The sequence below is a fragment of the Aquarana catesbeiana genome, linkage group LG05 (assembly GCF_042186555.1).
Source record: "Aquarana catesbeiana isolate 2022-GZ linkage group LG05, ASM4218655v1, whole genome shotgun sequence".
NCBI lineage: Eukaryota > Metazoa > Chordata > Amphibia > Anura > Ranidae > Aquarana > Aquarana catesbeiana.
In genome coordinates this window covers 576,803,322-576,829,602 of record NC_133328.1, presented here as the reverse complement: position 1 = coordinate 576,829,602, position 26,281 = coordinate 576,803,322, and the positions used below count along the sequence as shown (strand labels likewise).

General features: G+C 39.8%; 1 protein-coding gene across 1 annotated transcript in view; it reads right to left on the bottom strand.

Moving 5' to 3' along the window:
* The window catches only part of VPS13B (vacuolar protein sorting 13 homolog B), a 1,301,055-nt gene that overhangs the window by 885,199 nt on the left and 389,575 nt on the right, over positions 1 to 26,281 (bottom strand). The window contains exons 8-9 of the mRNA XM_073632833.1: positions 23,032 to 23,191; positions 14,765 to 14,938 (exon numbers count right to left, since the gene is read on the bottom strand). Coding sequence (XP_073488934.1) covers positions 14,765 to 14,938; positions 23,032 to 23,191 — 334 coding nt within the window. The remainder of the gene's footprint in view (positions 1 to 14,764; positions 14,939 to 23,031; positions 23,192 to 26,281) is intronic.

Below are 26,281 nucleotides of genomic sequence, written 5' to 3'. Positions count from 1 at the left end.
AACTGTGTCAGCTCCCACTATACATCAACATCTAAATGACAAGGGACACTATGGTAGGAGACCCATGAGGGCCCCACTGCTGACACATTAACATAACAAAGCAAGATTGTGGTTCGCCAAAACTTACCTGAGGAAGCCAAAATCCTTTTAGGAGAATGTGCTGTGGACAAATGAAATAAAAATTGACAGATTTTTGGTAAAGCCCATCATTCTACTGTTTTCAGAAAAATAAATGAGGCCTTTAAAGAAAAGAATACAGTCCCTACAGTCAAACATGGTGGAGGTTCACTGATGTTTTGGGGTTACTTTGCTGCTTCAGACACTGGATGTCATGACCGTGTGCATGGCATTATGAAATCTGGATACTACCAAAGAATTCTTGGGTGCAATGTAGGGCCCAGCGTCAGAAAGTTGGGTCTCCGTCACAGGTCATGGGTCCTACAGCAGAACAATGACCCAAAGCACAGGTCAAACAGCACCAGGAAATGGCTTAAGACAAAATGCTGGAGAGTAATTAAATGGCCATCAATTATTATCATTTGGTACTTGCATAGCGCCGTAAATTTTACGCAGCGCTTTACCTATACACTGTACATTCACATCAGTCGCTACCCTCAAGGAGCTTACAACCTAAGGTCCCTAATACACATTCATACATATACTAGGGCCAATTTAGAAAGTATCTGATTAACCTACCAGCATGTCTTTAGAGTGTGGGAGGAAACCGGAGTACCCGGAGGAAACCGACGCAGGCACAGGGAGAACATACAAACACCCGGCAGATGGTGTCAAGGTCGGGATTTGAACCAGCGACCCTTTCTGCTGCTAGGTGAAAGTGCTAACCACAACACCACTGTGCTGCCCCTAGCAATAAGTCCAGATCTAAATCCCATAGAGCACCTGAGGAGAAGACCTCAAAACAGCAGTTGGGAAAAGGAACCCTTGCAATCTGAGGAACCTGGAGCAGTTGGCGAAAGAAGAGGAGGTCCAAAATTCCAGTAGAGAGGTGTAAGAAACTCATTGATAGTTGCAGGAAGCGACTGATTTCAGTTATTTTTTACAAGGGGTGTGCTACCAAATATTAAATTGAGGGTGCCAATAATTTTGTCCAGTCCATTTTTGGAGTTTTACGTGGAATGCGTCAGATTTGGCTTTTGGTTTCTCCACTTTTTCATGTTATACCAATACAAACAAAAGAAATAAACATAAAAATGCCTAAACATTTGTAATTGCAACAATTTTCTGGGCAAAGTGCAGACAGAAATGTAGGGGTGCCAATATTTTTGGCCATGACTGTATTCTTAGCTAACCAATCCATAGTTGTAGTGGCTGTAGTTTCTTAGGCCTTCGTTCCATTATTTCACCTGGTGATCCAGCTGGTAACACACTTCTGGTCTTAGGGTGTCTGCATTCCGGATGAAGTAGTAAAGCAGACATCAATGAACAACAGCATTGTCAAACTGGGGAGAGGGTAATGTCAAACAAGCAGACTTAGATGGAATTGACTAAAAATTGAAGCTAAACTCCAGCTAACATTTTATAAGCAGTTACATCAACAGTTTTTTTTTTTCCTTTTGGGATAAAGGTTTTAGGGCCTTCTGATTCCTACTTTATTACATTGCATTTAATAAATATTGTCTCCCCCTATGTTGTAAAGAGCTGTGAAACTGTTGGCGCTATATAAATCCTGTCATATATTAATAATAATATATAAATGAATAAACGCTGGTCACTGTAAAGACCTCTGTCAGTGTTAAATCATTTGTCTGAACACTCTAACTGCCACTTTATCTGGACAGCTAGGTCTGTTAAATCAGGTTGAAAAATATACTGGCAGCATCACCAGGTGAAAAAAGGGAAAGCCTAAAAAAGAAAACTAATACAGCCACCACATCTAAGGATTGGTAAGCTGCAATACATTTTCATTTTAACGTTTAAAACTGTTCTAAGGCAGCCCAAACCTCATAGAAAGGGGCATATGCACCATTTTGGGTAATTTCGTGCTTTACAATTTATTGTGGTACTTTTCAACACAGATGTGTTGGGGTGCCATTTAAAAAAAAAAAAAAAAAAAAAAAAAGAAGGCATCGCAACACACAAAGATGTATAAGGCCTATTGAGAATTGGGCTTTGACCCAAATTTCTATCATTACCAAATTCTACAATACCAGAGTGGAACCCTACACTTTTTTGACAGAAAGGGAGAAAGGTTTAGAACCTCTGTCAGGTTTATTGCAGCCTGCAACCCCATTCGAGAGATTTTTCACATTCTCCATCGTATCACCAAGACACGTAGCAGGAAAAAACCCCTCAACAAAAACCTTAAATATTAATATAATAGACATTTAAAAAAAAAATAGTTTAGGTTACTGTTCTACCTGTTTTCTGTGTGCTTCCAGCCTCTGCAAAGCATGCAAAGTAGGATGTAAGTCTTCGTCCCCACCAACACGCTTCTGAACCACCTAATAATGCCTCACCGGGATCAGCAGATCCAAAAAAAACACATCTGAGCTGTTCAGTTTAAATCCAAGGTGCCCCACAGCTATGCAAACTCTGAGCATGGCCCTATGTACACGATACCAGGCAGTAAACCCTGGAAACTATACATGTTTGGTTGACTATGTAAAAAAAGACTTTTGTGATCTATTTAGCAAATAGACTAATATCACCACAAGCAGAGTCAAATAATATCTGATGCTTGTAAGGTCAAAACCACCATTAAAAAAATAGCAAAAATACCACAAAGGGTCAATCTACAGATTGCCACCCAGAAACTATGTCACAAGTCCATGAAGTCAGTGGGAGATTAACACAAAGTGATTACAGTTCTGGCTATTAGCCGAAATGTAGCTTCTCGGTAATCACAGCCTCACTTGTATTTGCACATGCATATCAGAAAGCATTACAAATCCATTAGTTTTTCAATTCTCCGTGAATCCGACACATGTCCTGTGTTGTAACCTGCCTCTAGCTTCCCTTCTGCTCCACAATGTGCCCGGGATCATCTGCCAATTTTTGGAAACAGGAAGCTAAAGACCGAACCCCAAGCATAACACATAGAGCAAGTGTCCTATAAAACATCCAATTCTATTCATAAACTGCTGCTGCACAATGGAACAGATCTGGAGAACTAAGCCTACTTTTATGTGTGTGTGCTATTTCTTCCAGTGCGTTAAAAATAACTGTTATTTGAACAGCAAGTACACTTTCCAAAGCCTCCACATGAAAGTTGGGAGGAATAAAAAACAAACAGTAATCTGGTAATATGTCAGATCAGGTCATTCAATAGGCCTGCCAAGTGCCTGCTGAACCGTCATACATTCAATATGTCATTCTTTTCTACCATCAGCAATCTTTATCAGCAAAATTAAACTACAAGTGTATAACCGAGCAAGCATTTAGGACATGCCATGACACCAGATCAGGACATTTCTTGGCCAGATCGGAAGAAGATCTCATGTCTATAGGAGGCTACCCTCTGTCTGTGGAGAGTCAATTGATTGCACTCCTCACGTAGATAAGCAACGTCATCTGCTTCCCTCTTCATTGACTTGATTATGTACGTTCTCGGAAGCATAACATTGCTGCTTACATAATTGTCAGATGATAAAGTGACATGCAAGCAAAATCTACAACCCGCTAAGGTCTACAGCAGAAATGTTCATCAAAAAAAAAAAAAAAAAAAGAAAAAAATGTTTGGAGAGAGGGAATCAATCTTTCAATGTGTCCTAAGAGGGAAGTCATTCACAGCAGATCTTGGAATAGACCTACCCCCTTTTAACCGCTTGCCGACCAGCGCACGCCGATGTACGTCGGCAGAATGGCGTTGGTAGGGAAAAGGACGTACAACAACGTCCCCTTTAAGAAGCGGAGTCGCGGGCGCGCGCCCATGAGTCCCGCAGACTCGATGTCCGCCGGGTGCCCGCGATCGTGTCACGGAGAGGAAGAACGGGGAGATGCTTTTATAAACAAAGCATTTCCCCGTTCTGCATAGTGACAGGACAGAGATCACAGCTCTCTGTCATCGAGAGCAGTGATCACTGACCTGTGTGTTAAAGCCCAGCCCCCTAATAGTTAGAATCACTCCCTAGGACACACTTAACCCCTTCATCACTCCCTAGTGGTTAACCCCTTCACTGCCAGTGTCATTTACACAGTAATCAATGCATTTTCATAGCATTGATCGCTATGTCCGATGCATCCGCCATAATGTCGCAGTCCCGATAAAAATCACAGATCGCCGCCATTACTAATAATAAAAAATTAAAAAGCCATAAAACTATCCCCTATTTTGTAGACGCTATAAATTTTGGGCAAACCAATCAATATACGCTTATTGCGATTTTTTTACCAAAAATATGTAGAAGAATACATATCGGCCTAAGCTGAGGAAAAAAAAATAGTTTTTTTTATATATTTTTGGCAGGATATTTATTTTAGCAAACAGTAAAAAATATTGTGTTTTTTTCAAAATTGTCACTCTTTTTTTTGTTTATAGCACAAAAAATAAAAACCGCAGTGGCGATCAAATACCACCAAAAGAAAGCTCTATTTGTGGGGAAAAAAAGGACGTCAATTTTGTTTGGGTACAATGTCACACAATTTTCAGTAAAATCCACGCAGTGCCGAACCACAAAAAGTGCTCTGGTCAGAAAGGGGGTAAAATCCTCCGTAACTTAAGTGGTTAAGGACAGTTTACATTTTAAAATAAAAATGAAAGGGCATATCTATTAAAACAGAGTTTATGTAAGACATCAAACTTACTAAAGTGCATCTACAAGATAGGGTAACATTTTTTCTAATTTTGTTGTAACAGATTAAAAAAATCCCAGTTGGGAGGTACTACTGGTGTTAGGCTGTTGAGTTAATAGTTTAGCTGATTTTCTAAAATAAATGTTTTACTAACGCACACAACCTCGTGGCTCATCTTTCTTTCTTTAAAAAGCATTCATATAACCTACTCTAGAGTGCTTTTCTTTTGTATACAGAAAGTTACAATTTCTGAAATGGAAGTGCCTGGCACAACTAAACTCATGTTTTAATTAAATATAAGCTTGCTTGTATTAGATCTTGCCCAGCAAAGTTTGACAAAACCCTAGCAAAGGCTGGAGTAGCAAGCTTAACACTGATCGGCCATAATATTAAATAGGTCTCCCTTTTGCCCCCAAAACAGCCCCCCTTTTCAGCACAACAGCCCTGACCCATCGAGGCATGGATGCCACTAGACCTCTAAAGGTATGTTGTTGTTTCTGGTACCAAGCCGTCAGCAGCGGGTCTAAGTCCTCTAAGTTGTGAGGCATCCATGGACCAGACTTGTTTTTCCAGCACATCCCACAGATGCTCAATTGGATTGAGATCTGGAGAATTTGGAGGGAATGTCAACACCTCAAACTCATTGTCATGCTCCTCAAACCATTCTGGATTCATTTTTGCATTGTGGTAGGACACAATATCCTGCTGAAAGAGACCACTGCCATCAGGCAACACTGCTTTCATGAAGGGGTGTACTTGTTCACCAACAATGTTTAGGTAGGTGATACATGTCAAGTAACATCTACTTGAATGGCAGGACCCAAGGTTTCCCAACAAAACATTGCCCGAAGCATCACACTACCTCTCCCAGCTTGCCTTCTTCCCATACTGCCACCTGGTGCCATCTCTTCCTCAGGTAAGCAATGTACACACACACAGCCATCCACATGGTGTAAAAGAAAAAGGTAATTCATCAGATGAGTCCAACTTCTTTCATTGCTCCATGGTCTAGTCCTGATGCTCAAAAACCTGTTGTAGGCGCTTTTGGTTTGGAACATGTGTCAGTATGGGCACCCCGACGGGTGTTCAGCTACGCAGCTCCATGTACAACAAACCGCAAAGCCCATTTTTTTCTGCTTTTAACACAACTTCAGAGACAACATGTTTACTTGCTGCCTAATATATCCCACCAACGCCACTGGATGCCATTGTAACAAAATAATCAATGTTATTCACTTAACCTGTTAGTAGTCATAAAGTTATGGCTGATCGTGTATATATTTAGTATAGGCTAGATTGCATATCTAAACATTTTTAAAGCAAGGCAGAAAATGGAGTGAGGTGTAGCAGATGTGGGAGGGTCTTTTGAGTTTTGTTAGCTTAATAGTATCTTATTTTAAATTTAGTAAACCATAATTTTGTAAAATTAAAAATGAAGCACCTTTCAAAAGAAGGAGATGGTGGTGTCACTTCCTAGGCATTTGTCAATTTGCTAGGTGACTATGTGGACATCATGCTAACATGACTTAAAAACCATCTATGATTTAATTTTAATTACGTCTTTTAAAAGCAAAGTACTAAAAGATTATTATAGCATACAACTATGCCAAGTTCGCTTGCCTCTGCAATTTGGAATCGTACTTTCGAGGCTAGGTAACAACTACTACTGAATATAACAGATGGGTTTATGGACTGTGTTAAAAACATTTTGAAAGGTTGTCAGAAGCAGAACACTTTTAAGGAAAATTATCTTTTTATGGGTTTTTCAATTAGCCTCTTTTTAGTCATCAATTACAAAGTGTCCATAAGCTTGGAAGTTGGCAACACCACACTTTACAAAATCTGACAAGCTTGCATTTAGGCCATGAAATGGGTGGAGCATAACAAACAAGTCTTGATATAGCCTAAGGATTTTCTTTTTTTCTGAAGGCTGAAAGGTGGAAACTGTCAACTGCTCATTTAAATTTAAACTGAAGGTAAAAGCAACTCCTGTCTTGAAAAACTATTGGGCACATACGAGCTGCAATTTTACTTTACAGATATTTGTCATTTGCACTTTTGAGTATCAGCATCCTTTCATTTACTTCCATTATAATAATGCTAGAGCGTGGCCAATTAGAAAAAAAAGATATAACTCCGTGGACTTGTAACGCTGAGGACTCCACCAGCGTCTATAATCCCCCTGTCCACTCCAGCCAGTATCTTGGTATTTCTTGTCAAAAGTTAAAATTGTGTCTTCAGCCTGTTGGGATTTCTTTAACAAACATATCCAGCCACACCAACTACCCATTGAAGACACATTTCAGGTCACTGGCTACAGAGATGAATGTGATTTTAGGTGCTACTAGCCGACAAGCCTATAGAGCATAAACAATATAACCATGCAGACTTTTTCCCAGGATGTCAATCACTGAGCAAATTACTCCTCAGGTATAATAAATAAGTCATTCTAGAAGAGCAGTTAGCAGCTCTGGAATTAACCAGATAAACTATTTGTGTGGAGTCATCTTTCATGCTGGCTGGCCTGTGCCATGGTTTGTTAACAACATAAAAAACATAAAAGCTTGATTAACTTTTACACTCGTTTACCCACTAAGTGGGAATGAGGGAGTCGATATGAATGATTAACTCTGCAAGCGGTCAGCTGAAAAACATTTAATTCAATCACTCTGAATAACCACACATGAAAGTGGCTGGAAAGTGAATATTTGACTTGCTCTCTTCCATAAGAATTTGGTAACATTTTTCTATTTAGAGTTTTGATTAAAAAATTAGTACACTTGAGTAAAAAGCATACAGAAACTATGTAAAGTGGCGTGTATACCCCGTAGAGAGACACTCTGGATTTAAAGGGAAAACACATTTTCACTAAAAAAATGTTTCTCACATGCTCATATAATTTATTTGCTATATACTTCTTTGTATATTTACTTGATAAAAGTAAGTCAAGAGAATCTTTAAATTCTGCAATTTGCTTTTGATGATTCCCGTCCTGGACACAACTTCTCAACTGTAATTACTCAGCTCTAAAGCTGGTCAAAGATAACTCAGCCCGGCCATGTCATCCATTCACAGTGTTCTGTGAGTGGGAAAACGACAAGTCTCGTCAGCCTTTGCGGATGTCGGCTTGTAGTTCTTAATGAACTACCATATCATTATTGAGTGCTCTGTTAGTTCATTGTCCCTTCCTTTCAGCATGCATCTGTCTTACAGCACGAGGTACGACCAGACAGATACACTGACAAGTCTGCAAAAGTACTTCATAGCACCCATAATCTGATGATTGCAAGTGCAATGCTTTACAGCGGTGGTTCTCTACTCCTGTCCTCAGGTTTGCAAGGTAACTGTAATATATCACTAATGATATAATTTGCTGCTCAGCGACTGCAGTATTCTAGTCTGCATTTCCTCAAGGTAATACTTAAAATATGGCCTGTTAGTGGGTCCTGAGGACAGGAGTTGAGAACCACTGCTTTACAGGCTCCAAGTTACCTGCAAAAAGATGTGCATTTATTTATTTATTTTTTTAAAAGGTGAACTTATCCTTTAACTCCCCTCGAAAGGGAACAGCCATAGATGGATTGAAACTTGGCCAGACTGCTTAAAAAAGAAGTTCACCTTTTTGGGCAGAATTTCACTTTTCATAATAGAAGCCTTTTACAATTCCATTCCTGACCCAGCCCTCCCAATGTGCTTTTCTCTGACTTACCTCATTCTCATATTTAGAATCTTGTCAGTCTTGTTGTATCCTTCAATAGATTTTCAGATTACATCACTTCCTGTAGCTTGTATCAGCAATCACTTCCTATTAGATCATCTGCCAGAAGCCATCACTTCCTTGTTGCATCACAGAAGATGGCGTTATTGGGTGTGTTCACCACTCTGTACCACACCTCCCTTATTACAATACCACCTTCCACCTACTTTCTATACAATCTGATTGTACAATCTCCTTTAGATCTCCCATCAGCTATGTAGTACAAGGGCCTGCCTGATTTGCTACACATTGAATGGATTGTTCAGGTGTGTCCTCTATTCCAGAGTTCTGGTAAATCTAAAGAAAATTGTACAGAGATTGTACAATCAGATTGCATAGTGTATGGCACCTTTATACAAGTACATAGGAGGGAGTGGTCGGAGACACTCAGTCATGAGGCCTTATTCACATCAACATTGTGTGTTTTGGAGTGTTTTCATTCATAACACATAGGGCAGCCCATTCACTTCAATAGACTGCCCTACGTGCAACAATCGGCCCAGAGAAGCTCCAGAACTATTTTTGGAGCAGCGCATGGTATGTTATTGCAGTTTTCAGTGCGCTTGCCGCACTTGGGGAGCCTTTAACGTGTGATGACAACACAAACACAATGCACATTTGCAGCATTTATGAAAAACATGGCAAAGTACACATTTTCTGTGCAGTTTGCCATGCGTTTGGAAACACACATGTGAATGGAGCCTCATTGTTCCTCTGTAAACGCACCGATTTCACTTTCAGGCCCCATTCACACCTAGAGTTGGGGGGGAGTTTTTTGGCTCATTTTTCCAGTGACACAGATAGGGCAGCCAGTCAATTTCAATGGGCTGCGCTCCACCTGGCAAAGTAACTCATAGGACATTTTTGTAAATTTGTTACTGCATTTGTCACTTGTTTTTTCATGTGGCAAAATGTGCGTTTTCTTCTGTGTTTGGTGTGTTGTTAACAATTAATGACACTGAAAGCGCAACTAGGTAATTTTAGGTGTATAAATGTGGCCATACACTATACAAGCTGATTGTAAAGAGATTGTACAATCTCCTTTAGATTTATCAAAACTATATAATAGGAGGAGACAACCTCAATCCAATCACTCGGTATCCAATCAGGCAGGCACTTGCACTACATCAGGGATGTCCCGTGAGCAGCATTTGTGGCCCCCGGGGAATTTAGCATGCACCCTGAGCCCGTCCGAAGGGACGTTGGGGAAGTCAGGCAAATGGGTGATGGTGTGCCAATGAGGACAGCTGGTAAACTCTTTCCTGGGTCATACTGGCTGGTCCGTCTTGTGTGCCCTCTGTCTACCAGGAAGTTTCTGAAGTGATCTGCACACTTCAGCCATGGATGGAGGTGAAGCCTGGTCTTCAAAACCAAAGAATACTTGTATTTTTGTGCAACAGAGGTATATTACTGGTATATTGGTACATAGGGAAGCTGGATTAAAAAAAAAAAAAAAAAAAGTGAACTTGGCCTTTAAGCCTCGCTCATCTCCCATTTGACATTTTGGTGCTAGGATCTCAGTGACTAATAAAGGCTCTGGGTACTGGATTGTTTAATGGTAGCAGTGTGGGCTTAGATCCAAGCTGAAGCTCCAAGCTGTGGAAAGGATGCTCCAATGGAAAACCTTCTGTTGCTTGCTTTTTGGATATGTTGTTAGTTTTATACATTTAATTAATGTGAGAAGTTTGCTTTAAAAACTGGATAATACTGTACAAAAATTCTGGAAGGCTGCAGTATTTTTACTATTAGCATTTAGTATTAAGCGTATAGTCTTGCAGAACGTTCTCAAAATTTTCTCTTAATATCTGAGATTCAATATATTACTTAAAAAGTGGCTGTACAGAACAATAATTACAATTTATATTTTTAATGCCAAATAATTTTACACCTTGACAACAAATTTTAACAACAAAAACTACATTCTCGGTGTCTAAAGCCTGATACCAACTCCAACTGAATGTTGTAAACCCTTGCATATATACTCAGTGAAGGGAATAGCCTCCTCCTACGTGGGTTTTACTTGTTTAACTGCTGTCTTGTCTTCTCTTCCAACCTGTCTCCAAAAACCCAGCTATTTCCCCATTGGGCACTACCATCTTGCCTCTCAAACAGCATAGAATAAATGAATCCAGACTGTCAGTCACAACCCACATGTCAAATACACCTCTGCTGTTCCCCTTGCCTCTGATCTACACATCATCAGTGGCAAGGGAGAGTGTTAAGCTATGGAGATAAGGGCTGACTTTTGACAGAAAGTTAACGTTTGTATATAAATAACAGCTTTACTTAGGACTTTCAAACCAAATCATTTTTTTTTTTTTTTTTTATCTGAATAGCGGCAAACTAAATTTTAGTCAGCCGTTACAAGTCATACTTTGTAAAATCTTACTTAATCTAAAGAGCAAAATCCTGTTCTTTGCACAGTGGGATTTTACAGCCTACAACTACTGTAACTTTGAAACACAAAATAATGAGAATAAACCAGATTTTAAAGTAATTAAGTGGATAAGAGCTTCATACTCTGCAATTTCTAGCAAAATAAAAAAAAATGTAAAATAGTGGGGCCGTGAGTCCTGGCAACTGCTATAATCCTTTTCAAATTGCTCATATTAAGATTAAAGATCACTTTGTTTCTCTATTCCCACAACTGGTTGGGTATGGTAAAGAAATCAGCCCGCTGCTTTTATATGTAACATCTTTAACATTTGCTCTGTTTTCTGTGCCTGTGATTAAATGTAACATTTTGAAATCCCAACGTTCTGAGAAAAAACATAAATCCTCCTCTCACAGCTGCTGTTTGACTCCAAAAACACATGCAACTTTTTTTTTTCAGGCAACGACCATCAAATGCTCCCAGCGGACAAGCGCTGCGGAACACCTGCATCTCTTCATTTCGTTCCAATAACGCAGTCTCAACTTTTAAAATTACAAAAATAGATGCTGTATTCAGCTGCGCGTTCACTCTGCCCTTAATTCCCGTGAAGAAAAATCCTAGGAGCATGAAATCATTCAGGCAAGGTCTGTCATCGAGAGGAAGACTTTTTTTTTTGTTGCTACTTTTTTGCTGTAGATCCACAGACAAAAAAATACAAGAATATACAAAAAATCAATGGAGAAAAAGGTAGTTAACGTGTATGTTCAATAACAATGAAAATCTCTTATGTGCTTCTTTTGTCTGTTACATATATCATAGAGAGCACTTTATTAGATCTCCACTAAAAACGCAAAAAAAAAGCTGTTGATCCTGCCAGAATTCCAGTGCCAATCTGTGCCCTGTGCACTCTGCAGTGATACCTCAAACAATGTTATCAGGAAGTCTATTGATAGTATAAAACACATCTACTTGTGTTATGGATATAAGGAGCAGGAGAGGTGTAGTCTCAACACACTTCCTGACCTAAGTGGCGACACTGCTCCTCCACAGATACAATAAATACAGTGAGTAAGAGTTGTCACTCAAGGACAGGAAGCGTGCTATTGGCAGGATCAAGTGAAATGACAGAAAAAAAAAATAATAATAATACCGCAGCCACCACATAGACTAATAAACTGTAAAATATTCCAATTTAGTTTTTGGGCCAAAAGCCTAAGGGGCTCCATACACACTGGCTTAAAAAAAAAAAAAAAAACGTTGCATCTACAGGAGTTTTGTCTTCTGCCTGTACAAGCAACTGAATGTTATCCTATGTGTAAATGCACATTAGGACAATTACAGGCATATTTTGAGCTCAACGTTTAAAAGGCAGGAAAAAAATCCCTTCTGGTTCACGTTTCTGATTGGAGCTTACTGGTAGAAAAAAATGTCAGCAGAAAAGTGAGAATTTACCTTTGTGATATTTTATGTTACTTTTAAACCAACTATTAAACCGCTTACAAAAAAATAAATTTGCCACATTACCAGCAACATCACTAATGTTAGTGAAGTATGTTTCCTCATAATGCAGATATATAGAATGCAAACAAAAAGGGAGGAAATATCAAGTATTCAAATTTCCTGATAAATGTTATTAATTTAAAAACCTTTTATACATACATACATGTTTGTCATAATTCTCCTGGGATGTTTACATCAGTTATTAAACCATAAATGAGTTAACAAGTATCACTCATTTATAGCTGAATTAAAGCATAAGTATTAAAGTATAACTAAAGGAAAAACTTTTTTCTAGTTTTGGAGCGCAGAAGGAGTAGAGTGTTTGTCAGTTTTTATTGCTGTCTGTGCCCCTCGAAGAAAATTCACCTTCTCCATGTGTTCTGTTTACCATTAGCTTTGAAAGTAAAAGAAAATCCCAAATTTTGAGCTGTCCCCAGAATAATAATAGAGGGGAAATCTTCCAATGGGGACACTAGTTCTGGTGACCTGGAGGTCCCCAAGGAATTCCCTTAATTTGCAGGGATTTCCTCTCACTACCTGTTTGACTATGGGACATAGATTGTGAAAAAAAAAGCTGACAGGGGTTATAACCCTCCCTTGTTCTATCCAAAATGAAATAAACCTTTTGCCTATACAGTAAAACCTTGGATTGCGAGCATAATCAGTTCTGGAAGCATGCTTGTAATCTAAAGCACTTGTATATCAAAGCGAATTTCTCTATAAGAAATAATGGAAACGCAGATGATTCATTCCACAACTATTTATTCATAAGTCCTTCAGTTTATAGTCCATCTAAAAAGATTATGGCAATGTGATAAGTTATGTAACCATAAAATGTCCATCCACAAAGGGGATTAGAAGCAAAATCCAGCAGGAGCTACATAGTATAAAAGAGAAGAGAGGCACCTCTAAGGGTATCAATTTATTGAAGGTACAACATTTAGCAACTCACATGGTTGATGATTAAAACAGGCACATCTAAGTATGCAGGCATCCAAGGTAAAGCTGTCCGCATAGACCATCCCCCGCACCGCCGGCTCTCACCGCTGTCAGTCTACAATCATGACTGGGAAGACTACCCTGCAGTAAAAGCGATCTGAAAGTGAGGCTTGAACCGTTTCGTGGAGCACAGCATGGAAGGGATGACACCAATGGCGGTGCAAGGGATGGTCTATGTGGACAGCTTTACCCCGGATGCCTGCATACTTAGATGTGCCTGTTTTAATAATCAACCATTTGACTTGCTAAATGTTGTACCTTCATTAAATGTAACCATATTGCTACACTTAGAGGCGCCTCTCTTCTCTTTTATATTCAGTTGTGACATGACGCTACTCTTATATCAAGACATCGCTTGTATAGTCAAGTCAAATGTATTAAAAAATTGTGCTCGTCTTGCAAAACGCTCTCAAACCAAGTTACTCTCAAACAAAGGTTTTACTGTAGTTCTACTTTGATAACTGATATGAGTCTCCTCAGAAAACTATGACAATTGTCTATTTTGATGTTATGTAAGGGGGAGAGAATATTTGTTTATATATAAAGGGTATGGAAAGTAATAACAATTTTAAAAGACATTTTAAGTGCGTGATTTTTCACCAGATTTCCTCCTTTTATCTGGGTTCTATTTTTTAACGTTGGCATAATTTATTAGGCTACAACATAAGGACCCAGCGTATCTGATGGGAAGAGTCTTTGTATGAAATTCTATTGTTACCTTATTAAAAGGTATTCGATTTTTGGTATGATACCCTACAGAGAGATAAACAAGAGCATTAAAGGGAAGAAAAAACAAAACAAAAAAAAAAAAAGATAGGTAATATCACAGAGGACGGGCATGATGGCCTTGTGGATGTGGCCTAAACAACTGTGGTACATAAAATGGCTATATAAAGTGGAGAATAGTAAAAAGCCAAGATTTGTGCATAAAGTGTATAAAACATAATATCACACATAGAATTTCCTGCATAAGGCAGAGTGTATATATAACATAAAATTACAATTTAAAAACAAAAGCTGTATTTTTTTTGTTCATCATTGTTTTCCATATTACAAACCAAAGCTAAGAGCAGGAAACTATTTCTGTAAAACAAACACAACCAGCTCTGGTCACACCTAAGCCAGTGACATAGAAAATTCAGAAGTGCTAAAACACAAACAGTAACCAATAGGCCAAGCTTATAAGAGCTTAAGAAACATTTAAAAGTGAAAAAAAAAAAACACACACACTTCTCCAAAGGATGGGGAAGCAATACTGCAGCAATGTATGTGAAACAGATATACATTGCCACTTGGCACATTTTGTATTAAATCTCCCAGGGGAGTGGCAGACAGTAACAGGATGTAATATGATCGCAGCGTTGTCGAGGTTTTACACTTACCAGAGCTGTGGCAGTAGTCCATCTGCTCTGGAACCTGGACTGTAAAGGCAATCAGATCTGGACCAAGTATAGACTCAGGTTTTCTGGTCTCTTTCAGCCACTTGCTCCTGTGCAGGTCTTTAGTGTCAGAAGGTCCCTGAATCAAGGGGATTAGCTTCTCCTTCCCAGCATCGCCTTTTGGAAAATACACAAACATATTATACATGCACTATGTATATAAAATATATTTTATAAATTCTAAATTCTCCTATCCTAAATTCTCAAACATTATTGGTGTATTGGTTTAGCAGTTGTTTTTATAGACAGTGGGTCATAGCCTGTACATGTCACTATGCTTCCCTATGAAGACCTAGAACCATTACACTACTTTTCAGTTCAGATCTCCTCCACTTTTGTTTGTTTTGCTGTTGAGAATGATAAATGATGTCACATCACTGACAACAATTGGGCATCAACTGGCAAAGTCTAAAGTAGAACTATGGTCAAATCTCTTTTTAAATCATGATAGAGACGTTTTAAAACCTCTTACGTTTTTATTGCTTTTTGTGTAAAGCCAGGTACATACGAACAGTTTACTTTGTGCAACCCCGCAGGTTGCGTGAAAAAAAAAACCTGACAGCTTCAGTCAGAGACACTGTACAAACCAATGGAGGTTAGTTCAGCGATCTCCCCCAGCTGAGCTGTTGTGTTCTGACAGGGGAACGGCCCCCCCGCCAGAACACTCCGATCAGCGCTCTCTGCCACTGGCTGAGAGCGCTGATTGGGAGTCGGTCGGCTGCTTTTTTTCCAGCAGCTGGCATACACATGGGCCTCATGTTGGCCGTTTTTGTTTGAACCGGCCGCTGTCTCCCGACATTCGGCCCGTGTGTATGGGGCTTTACTGTTGTAAAGATATGTGCTTATTTTCTGTCCTAGTGACCAGGCAGGACATTCGTGGACTTGTCCCCAATGTGGTGGTGGTGGTGGGGCTTGGGGGAGACAGTGGTTCTAAACCTTCATCAGCAATGCTATAGCAACCCAATATAAGCTTACTTAAAAAAATCTCCTTTCATGTTGGGACTGCTGCCTGTCTGCTGAACATCTCTTTCAACAACTTCCTGTATGCTTTGCAGCTTGTATTCTGCTGTTAACTTAAAACTTCTAAGGACTACATATCCCATGGTACATTACTGCCTGCATGCCATGAATCCTGTACCGACTCCACCGGCTGAAACTCCTCCTCCTCTCAGCACCTCTGTAGTTCATAAGGCAGGCTCTGTGAAATGTGTGACACAAGCAGTGCCTTCTCACAGGGCAGAGTGACTACATTCGAATAGCTGGATAATCCTGTGTTACAATGGAACAAGCCTTGGCATTTTTGCTAAGAGACCTAAATCAAACTGAAGAAATCAGAAGGAGGTCAGACAAACATGTGACCACCAAAGGAACCTCTTTTGTTTTATGGTGATTCTACATGTTTTGCTTTTACTTTCCCCCCCAAGAGTTACATTAACAACAAGCTATTTCAATAATGGAACAATCTATTGTGCATTGTGATTGGATTCTTACATTATGAAAATTAAAATATAATTGGCAAGAATCCACATGTATATGTTTTCCATATAGAAGTCACAGCCTATATGTATCCATTATGACAGCTTGATGTAAGCTTTTTTCGATTGCTATTTAAAGTGGTTCTAAAGGCTGAAGCTATTTTACCTTTATGTATTTTATGTATGAAGGTAAAAACCTTCAGTATGCAGCTCCCCCTAAGATCCCCCCCTTCTCCCCAAATACTTACTCGAGCCCGATCACGATCCAGTGATGTGCACGAGATCAGCTGTTCTCCTGGGTCTCTGCCTTCTCATTAGCTGAAAGAGAATGGCGCCCGCTGCTGTCAATCTCAGCAAGTGAGGAGGGAGTGGGGCCAAGCCCTGTTCTATGTTTCTTATGGACACACAGAGCAGGGCGCAGGAGCAAGCATGCACGAGTGCCCCCTTAGCAAGCGGCTTGCTATGAGGGCACTTGGAGAAGAGAAGGATCCAGAGCGCCGGCATGTACCAGAGAACCAGAGAAGAAAATCAGGGCTGTTCTGTGCAAAACCCTTGCACAGAGCAGGTAAGTATAATGTGTTTGATATTTAAGAAAAAAAAAGATTTATCTTTATTCTCACTTTAACTATAGAAATGAAAACCGCTTCAGTTACTTAAAATTATTGGAATGTCTTTTTTTTTTTTAAATAAAAATAAACAAACATGTTCTACTTATCTGCTCTGTGCAGTGAATATGCACATAGCAGCCTGGATCCTCCTCTTCTGGGGTCCCTCTTCGGTGCTCCTGACCCTCCCTCATGTTCAGTGCCTCCTGATTAGCTGCCTGGCTTTGAGTGACAGCAGTAGGAGCCAATGGCTCAGCCAATCAGGAGATAGAGTCTTGAACGGCCAAAACACTCGTGGACATCACTGGACAGAGCAGAGATGGGGCTCAGGTAAGTATTAGGAGGTGATGGGGTGGCTGCTACACACAGAAGGCTGTTTATATTAATGCATAGATAAGGATAAAAAAACCTTCTGACTTTACAACTCCTTTAAAGTACATTTATGGTCAAAATTTGATGTCATATATAAATTTTTATGGTGAATTCCTATCAGTTTGAGCAAGCTTTAAGTTTGTATTCTTACTTTATGAAGGTCCCCACACATTTACATCCTTGAATTCTGTTACACATTTTTGCTGTTTCTCAGTGAGTAGGCACTGCTGTGTTACACATCACAGAACCTGCCTTCTGAACTACAGATGTGCTAAGAGGAATTTAAGAAGGCAGAGTACGTACAGGAATTACTGCTTCACTGCTTGCAGGCAGGAAGGTACCATGGGATATGTAGTCCTTAGAAATCAAAGTAAACAACAGAGGAGAAGTTGCAACATATGCAGGGAATCCAGAAAGTTGTGGAAAGAGAAGGCTAGCGGACAGGCAACAACATGAAAGTAGATTTTATAAATAACTCTATATTGGATTGTCAAATAAAACTATTGTTTTTACATTGCTGATGTTATAAAACGAAAATGCATGTAGTGCCTATAGAAAAATGTGTGCATATATCTGTGTATACAAATATACATCAAAGCGGCGCTCCTGTCAGTTAATGAATAACCGGCTGGCTGGTAGATGGTAACTACCACATAGGTAAAAAAAAATAAAGGTAAAACAGGTAAGAGAATGGATAATGGTAAGTCTCTAGTGGACACAGATGGGATACACAGCTGATAATTGATGAGTGCACCTTTCACCAAAAATTCTTCCACCACATGCTCCACACCCCCCCAAGGGGTTAAACTCACCAGAACCCGAAGGTTATCAGGCCTCTGTCCGCATCCTGCGGTGTATTAAATCCGGATATCTTTATAGGATCCTCTGAAATCCAGGGACATGGAAAAAGAGACTCCACATAGTCTAGCTCCGTTTCACCAAGTTTACAAGTTAGTTTTTGTCTTTTCTCTCCATACAAGTCAATGTGGGAATGCATATCAACTTAGGAAAAGTTCCAATGCAGGTAGGAGGGAGGTTGACTGCAAGTAGAGTTGCCACCTAACCCCTTTAAACCCCAACACATATGATATTAAGTTGATATGCATTCCCACATTGATTCGTATGGAGAGAAAAGACAAAAACTAACTTGGGGGAGCACGAGGTGGAAGAATTTTTGGTGAAAGATGCACTTATCAATTATCAGCTGTGTATCCCATCTGTGTCCACTAGAGACTGTTTCCTTACCATTATCCATTCTCTTACCTCTTTTACCTTTATTTTTTACATGTGTGGTAGTTACCATATACCAGACAGCCGGTTATTCATTAACTGACGGGAGCGCCGCTTTGATGTATATTTGCCACTGTTTCACAGTTTCAGTTTTTGCATCGATTGTCTATAAGTATAAATTATTTTAAGTGGCTGCTGATTGAGAAATCTTCTATTTTATTTAATCTATTTTTTATATCATTTTTTTAGCTTCTATCTATGTCATTTCCTGTGTTTTAGGTATCAGTTACTCCATAGCGCTGAGATAGGAGGAGTGGGGTAGGGCTAGGTTTTCTTCCTTCTTTTAATATCTATATATAGATATATATCTATGTCTATATCTATCTATATATCATATATATATATATATATATAAAATCTATAATATATAATCTATATATATATATATATATATATATATATATATATATATACACACACACACACACACACACACACACACACACACACACTATTACCAAAAGTATTGTGACGCCTGCCTTTACATGCACATGAACTTTAATGGCATCCCAGTCTTAGGCTGCTGTGTGTCAGCCAATCAGGAATGAGAGTCCCAGGCAGCCGAGTCTCTCGCTAGAAAGAGATGGGGCTCAAGTAAGCATTAGTGGGGCTGTGGCACACAGAAGGTTTTTTTATCTTAATGCACAGAATGTATTAAGATAAAAAAAAAATGTCTGCCCTTAAAACCACTTTAATGGCATCCCATTCTTGGTCCGTAGGGCAGGGGAAGGCAACCTCGGCCCCTCCAGCTGTTTTGAAACCACAAGTCCCTGACAAACACAAGCATGACTACTAGCGGCAGAGGCATGATGGGATTTGTAGTTTCACCACAGCTGGATAGCCGGGTTTCCTACCCGCTGTAGGGTTTAATACTGAGTTAGCCCACCATTTGCAGTTATAACAGCTTCAACTCTTCTGGGAAGGCTGTCCACAAGGTTTAGAAGTGTGTCTATAGGATTTTTTTTGATCATTCTTCCAGAAGCGCATTTGTGAGGTCAGGCACTGATGTTGGATGAGAAAGCCTGGCTCGCAGTCTCAGCTCTAATTCATCCCAAAGGTGTTCTATTGGGTTGAGGTCAGGACTCTGTGGAGGCCAGTCAAGTTGCTCCACCCCAAAGGTCCATAAAGACATGGATGAGCGAGTTTGAGGTGAAGAAACTTGACTGACCTGCACAGAGTCCCGACCTCAACCCAACAGAACACCTTTGGGATGAATTTGAGCGGAGACTGCGAGCCAGGCCTTCTCGTCCACATCAGAGCCCGACCTCCCAAATGAGCTTCTGGAAGAATGGTCAAACATTCCCATAGACGCACTCCTAAACCTTGAGGACAGCCTTCCCAGAAGACTTGAAACTATAAGCTATAGCTTATAGGGTGGGCCAACTCAATACTGAATCCTACGGACTAAAACTGGGATGGCATTTAAGTCCATGTGCATGTAAAGGTGTCACAATACTTTTGGTAATATAGTGAACACATATATATATATATATATATATATATATATTTTTTTTTTTTTTTTTTTTTTTGCCTATCAATAATAGCCTTTGTGTTAAAAAAAACAGTTCATGAAAAAATGAAAAGGAACTTATTTGTGTTGTTGTGACAAGTACATGTAATATTTTGCAGACGGGTAAAAAGCGAGCAGTTTATTAAACAGGTTTAATGAAAGCAGCTTATGTGTAAATGATCCTCTTGGGCTCAAAATGTGCTATTCAATTTCATAGAGAATTAAAATCGGAAATATAGTCAAGATTTTACTGAGCTCATAAAAACTCAGGCGGTGACATTCCCTTTCCAGATAATATTCCTGGCTCCATTGTATTTGCAAGTCCAAAATCAGTCATGGGTTTATCATCCTGGCACTGCTCCAATGTATTATCGTCTATGAAAATAAATTGGAAAACATTTGCACCACTAACTCTGTCATAGTTTCATTGATTAAAGTGGTCATTGATATATTAGCAACTCTGGTAGAAGTAGCACAGTTTTCTCCCGTAGGCCAGAAGAAAAGATCAATAATCTTAAAAAAATTTGTTATGAGAAATACTGAAGTTACCGCTGCTAATCTGGTCAAAATGCCAGTAGATTGGCAGCCATATTTATCCTCTGACTTTAAAACTTTAAAAGTCACTGCATATAAGTATACAATGAAGAGTTTTTGATTTTGCTGGCTATTATACTTGTTCCAAGTCAGTGACTCAAAGTGCTCATGCCGGGGGTGAGCAGACCACTAGCATTTTAATAAGGGTATCAGCAATGGCAGCCCATATATTTATCTGGGAACTGGAGACCTCCCAGGACATTGCTAAGACAAGCTTAGCTATTACTGTCCACCTTTTCCATCACAAGCGTGGGCTCTCAAATGCTGACCTCAAAGCTACTGCATGTGAGGAGGTATGAATCAGAGAAAGAGCTCACTCCTGTGATGATGTAGGTGAAGAGTAATGTCTAGGCCTCTCTTGGCAATCTCCTGGCAACTTCCCGGCAGTTTTCCAGTCAGGCTTCATGAGGTATGTATATGGCCTACCCATATGCCAAGGGCATTATATAACTTATATAACTATTATTAGAGCTGCACGGTTTGGTTTTATCTACAGATACCCATTACCTGCATTGGCAGTTGAACTATGCCTTTAACTTCCTAACCTAGAAAAAAAACCAGGAAGTGAGAAGAACGTCTCCATAGTGAGGGGAATGCCCATCTTAGACAGTTGTCTTTGAAACAAATGTCCCGCTGGAAGATTTATCCTGAACTCCTGTTTGGCAAAAAGTGTAAAATTTTGGTTTCTATCGCTCTCTGTCCCAATGATTAAAGCCATAGGAACAAAAAAGAAGATGGATCTAACCAATTGGGGACACAAACAGCAATAGCAACTTCATAGGGATGCCATGCCTTTCCCACACTGTCAAAAAAATGTATTGCTATACATACACTTTAATATTGTCTGAAAGAAGTTTGTATGTTGCATTTTTGTGGGTTTTTTGATGCTGTGGAATCTTCTCAAATTATTTTTGTCCCTTTCCCCAGACCTAACCTTATCCACCCTCCCACCCCAGTTTCATTCTTACCTTGATCTGATGGCGTCGGCCCTCGGTGTTTGTTTACATCTAGCGCCGCAAGTCCCACTGTCCTGACTGCACCTGCACATTACAGCTCAATGGATTTCAATGGGGCTGTGTCGTGAGGTAGAAGATGAAGGGAGATCAAAGTGGCTGTAATGGGCAGGCCAGAACAACTGTAAATTGCCAGAACAAAAAGATTACAGGGCTGGATGGACACAGAGGCATATTTAAGCGTTTGCCCGCGTGAGGGCCTGTTTGCACACATTTGGAGACCTGCACCCGCACAGCTGTCAATTTACGAGCAGCTGTGTCTGTGCAGCCACTGCATCACAATTGACATGAATGGGGCTGCCAGCATGGGGATGCACCAAAAACTTGTATAACCCTGTGCGCGTAAACACGGCCCTCACACATGTGTACACATCAGTACACCCATGTGAACAAATGCTAGAGACCGTGGTTTTCAGACTTAGTAATGTGTGCATCGGTGGTGGGGGAGGGTAGATTAAGTTAGGTCAGGAGAAATGGGCAAAGAGGATAAGTGCAACCTCCCGGCCGTGCACATGTAAATTTTGTCCTGTTCCCGATAAATTGGCCAATATTTCTCCGTGGATTGTCTTGTCGTCACTCTCGCAGACCTGCATTCTTTAACTGAAAAATTAAAGGAGCCAGATGGAAAATTTTCAACAGAACAGCGGCTGTATCCAATTGGATGCAGCCATGGTTCAGATACTTTAACAGCCACTAGTGGCAGCTTTCAGAATGCAATAGCCATAGCAGAAGACTAGTTCATTCGAGCTACATAATGTGGATAAAGGAATCTTTTTTTCCTCATTTAGAAGCCCTATGTCATCCCAAAAGAAGCTTCTGCACTTTTTACCAAGTTGCACAGGGGACCACTGCATAGGTGTCAACTGTCCGCATGGACAATAATGGGATTCCTCCTGCTGTGCGACAAATTGCAAAGATGTGAACAGGGACTAAGGATGCATAACAATTCACAGTTTATGGTAAAGATATCTCAAAACACTGTGGTGGGCTTGTCTTCAACACATTAGAGAGAACCACCTGTAGTTCTTGCCAATGTGCACTTAAAGAACAATGGATTAGTAATCACTGCACATTCCACCACATATAAATAGGGATTTATAAACCAAAGACTTTTATAAATAATTCCACAACAGTCAATGTTACTTGTATGATCAAGAGCCCTGTTTTATAAACAATCTCTAGTGGTCTAAATGCATTATACTGGCATAAGAAAAAATTAAAAATACCCAGGAAAAAAATCAGATTCATAGGAACAATGAATAAATTCTTGTTTCAGTAACTCTCCTTGTAAAAAGTAAGGCCAATTCTCCTATACAGGCAATAAAGTTTTATATGGTCCAGCTGCACATACCTGGGGCTTTGGCACAAATTTTTATTGATCCCAGGGTCCCGGAGACACATTTGACCAATGATGTGCTGCAGAATTTCAGTTCGACATTCTGGAGAGAACCCTCCAGAGTTGGCAGCGCATTCTTGGATTTCACACCTAATAAAAGAAAGCTGCAAATGTACTAGCCTGTTGAATTGTAATATGCTTTAATATTCATTCGATTGGACAGTAACACAATCATTTCAGTTCTGTTGCTTTTTTTTTTTTTTTTTTTAATTACCAACATCAGACAAATTGGATTCATGCTCAAACAGTCCTAATTCCAAAACATTCCCATAGTGTTTAAAATAGCACTATTTGCATTTCTGCAGGTGTCTATAGTTTGGCAGAAGTGTCAGCGGCAGAGAGCTACAGTTAGTGTAAAGAAATAAATAACACCCAGGGCACGCAAACCAAACTGCTTTATTCATGTTCAAAAACAGTGAACTCAACAAAATCACTACTGTGGGATACATCAAAGGCTAAGAAAACCAAAACACAAGAACTCTACTTATAGCTTGCTTCTCCAAACTAGCAAATGCAATATTGGAGAACGGGGTGTTGAAACATTGTGTACAGAATTTAGCATCAATGTTGACGTTCCTTTCTCTTCATTAGCTGTAGCTGAGATCACACATTTTCTTTTTTTTTTCACCAAGGTTTCACAAAAAAAAAATCTTTTAAACTTAAAGCAAAACTAAAAGGAAAACCTTTTTTTTCCCCCATTTTGGACAGAGTTAAGCCTAGTACACATGGGCTGAATGTCGGGCAGCATTCGGCCTTAGTGTACTGCAGCCAGGCTGGCTTCTGTCGAAGGGCCATGACCGAAAAAGGTCTGCTGATCAGCACATTCAGCCAATGGCTGGGAGCACTGACTGGAGTGTTTTACCAATGGGAGGGGCGCAACCCCTGTCAGAACACAATAGCACAGCAGGGGAGGTCGCTGTACTAATATCAGATAGCTAGTACAGGGGGTCCTTCTGAGCCGTCAGTGTTTTCTTGTTCAACTCGCTGAAGACTGAGAACCGAGCGATCAGTGGTCTTTTATCGTTCAATTCTTGGTCTTAGAAGCGGCTGGGGACAGATGTACCATCGGACCAATGCTGCATCCACCTAGGTGAGTATAAAGGTTTTTTTTTTTTTTTTTTTTTTGCATTCCTGAACTTCTTTTTTAAGTTTACTTGTCCACAAATGACACCTAACATGTTCTGAAAGCTTGCATCTTTAACATATAGCCATAAGACTAATATAAATGACCACCCTGCAAAAGAACTGTAAGGACTTGCATCAACAACTCAACAATAAGAATTGTGAATATAAGATGCATAAATACATCAACTACTGTTATATTTATTGATCACTGCATCATGTTTGGCAAATTTAAAAAAAACAATGTCACTGAACATTATTACTTTCCAATGTCAAACTCCCTGCTTTCCTATGAACACTCTGCAGATAGTGTATTGGTGATACTAAACACAACTGCAACATTTGAATACCAACATACATTAAATGGGTAGCTAGTAACAAAATGACATAGCATAATTAATTTACAAGAGTTTGAGGCCCTGTTCACATCTGGCATTTTGGGATCTCGGGCAAAAATGATGCAATTCTGGCAGAGATCTCAAATCGTACTGCAATAGTGGCAAAACGCACCATGTGTGTTCATTTTTCATTCATTTTTAACAGCACCTTAACGCGGTGTAGTTTTGCCATGATTGTAATGCGATAAATCACGTGGCAATTGTAGCAAATCTTATCGCACAAAGCTTGTCGCCCAAAAAGGGAACCGCGTTTAGGTACCATTAAAAATGAATGCCACCCAAACACACATGGTGTGTTTTACCACTATTGCAGTGCGATGTGGGATTGCGGCTAGAACTGCAAAGATCCTGCCCGAGATCCCAAAACACCAGATGTGAACTGGGCCGAAAAAAACATTGTTGCACTGACAGAGCAAAAAACAATCATTGGATAGGGTAGCAAATACATTTGGTTTAATTTAATCGACAGCTCTAGCAGCATCTATTGGGGCTATCAAAGTATCCAGGAGATATGGAGCAGCTCCTACAGAGGTTTTCTAATACTAGTGTCAGATGACAAGGAAAGGAACTGAAGAAGGAGAACAAGCACTAGATTACTTTTGTAAATTCACCCTGCGTTCATCTCAATGAGTTCCTTCACTTGAATTTTGCTTATGAGAGTTGTTTTCAAAGTCTGTGACAAGAATGAACTGATGTTACATCATGATGTCACCTGACCTAGCAAACCATTCATTTCCCTCTGCAGATATACATTATATGAAAGTATATGTTCCAGAGGCCAATGTGTAAAGGGAAAAGGTGGAAGACCTTCCAGATCCTTCAGAAAATATGAAAAAAATGTCCTCAGAGTGTGAAATGTGAGGTGCTCTACCAATCATCTAACTAGTTAGCATTACCTTAGCTGTATTGCAACCAATATAGAACAACCTGCAGGTCTGGAATGGAAAAAAAATGTAACATTGATTGGAGGTCAGCGAAAGGTGTAAATGATCCTCAGAACTACTTTCTCTGCTGTCTATCTATTTTGCGGCTAATATTTTGTTTCAATTTGCTTTTATTTTTTTATCCAAACAAAATTATAATAAAACATATCTAAATCTTCAATTTCTGTTAGATCTTCTTTATATAGTAACAAATACAAATATAGAACAATACTCCTACTCCTGGACCTCTCTGCTGCCTTTGATATGGTTGACTATCCCCTCCTCCTCAAAAAACTCCACGCCTTTGGTCTCTGGTTCTCTTCCTACTTATCCAACCGCACTTTTAGCGTTTCTTAGAACTCTACTTCCTCCCCTCCTCTTCCTTTCTCGGTTGGGGTCCCCCAAGCTTCTGTTCTTGGACCTCTCCTATTTCCAACAACTATAAGCCCATCCCCACATGCCAAGGTTCTAGGTGTAGTCCTGGACTCTGAACTCTCCTTTAAGCACAACGTCCAATCACTGTCCAAATCCTGCCACCTCAACACCTCCAAAATACGCCCCTTTCTAACCAATGACACAACAAAGCTCTTAATTCACTCGCTGGTCATGTCTCGCCTCGACTACTGCAACTCCCTTCTCATTGGCTTACCTCTACATAGTCTATCACCTCTTCAATCCATCATGAATGCTGCCAGACTCATCCACCTTACCAATCGCTCTGTCTCTGCTACCCCTCTCTGTCAATCCCTCCACTGGCTTCCG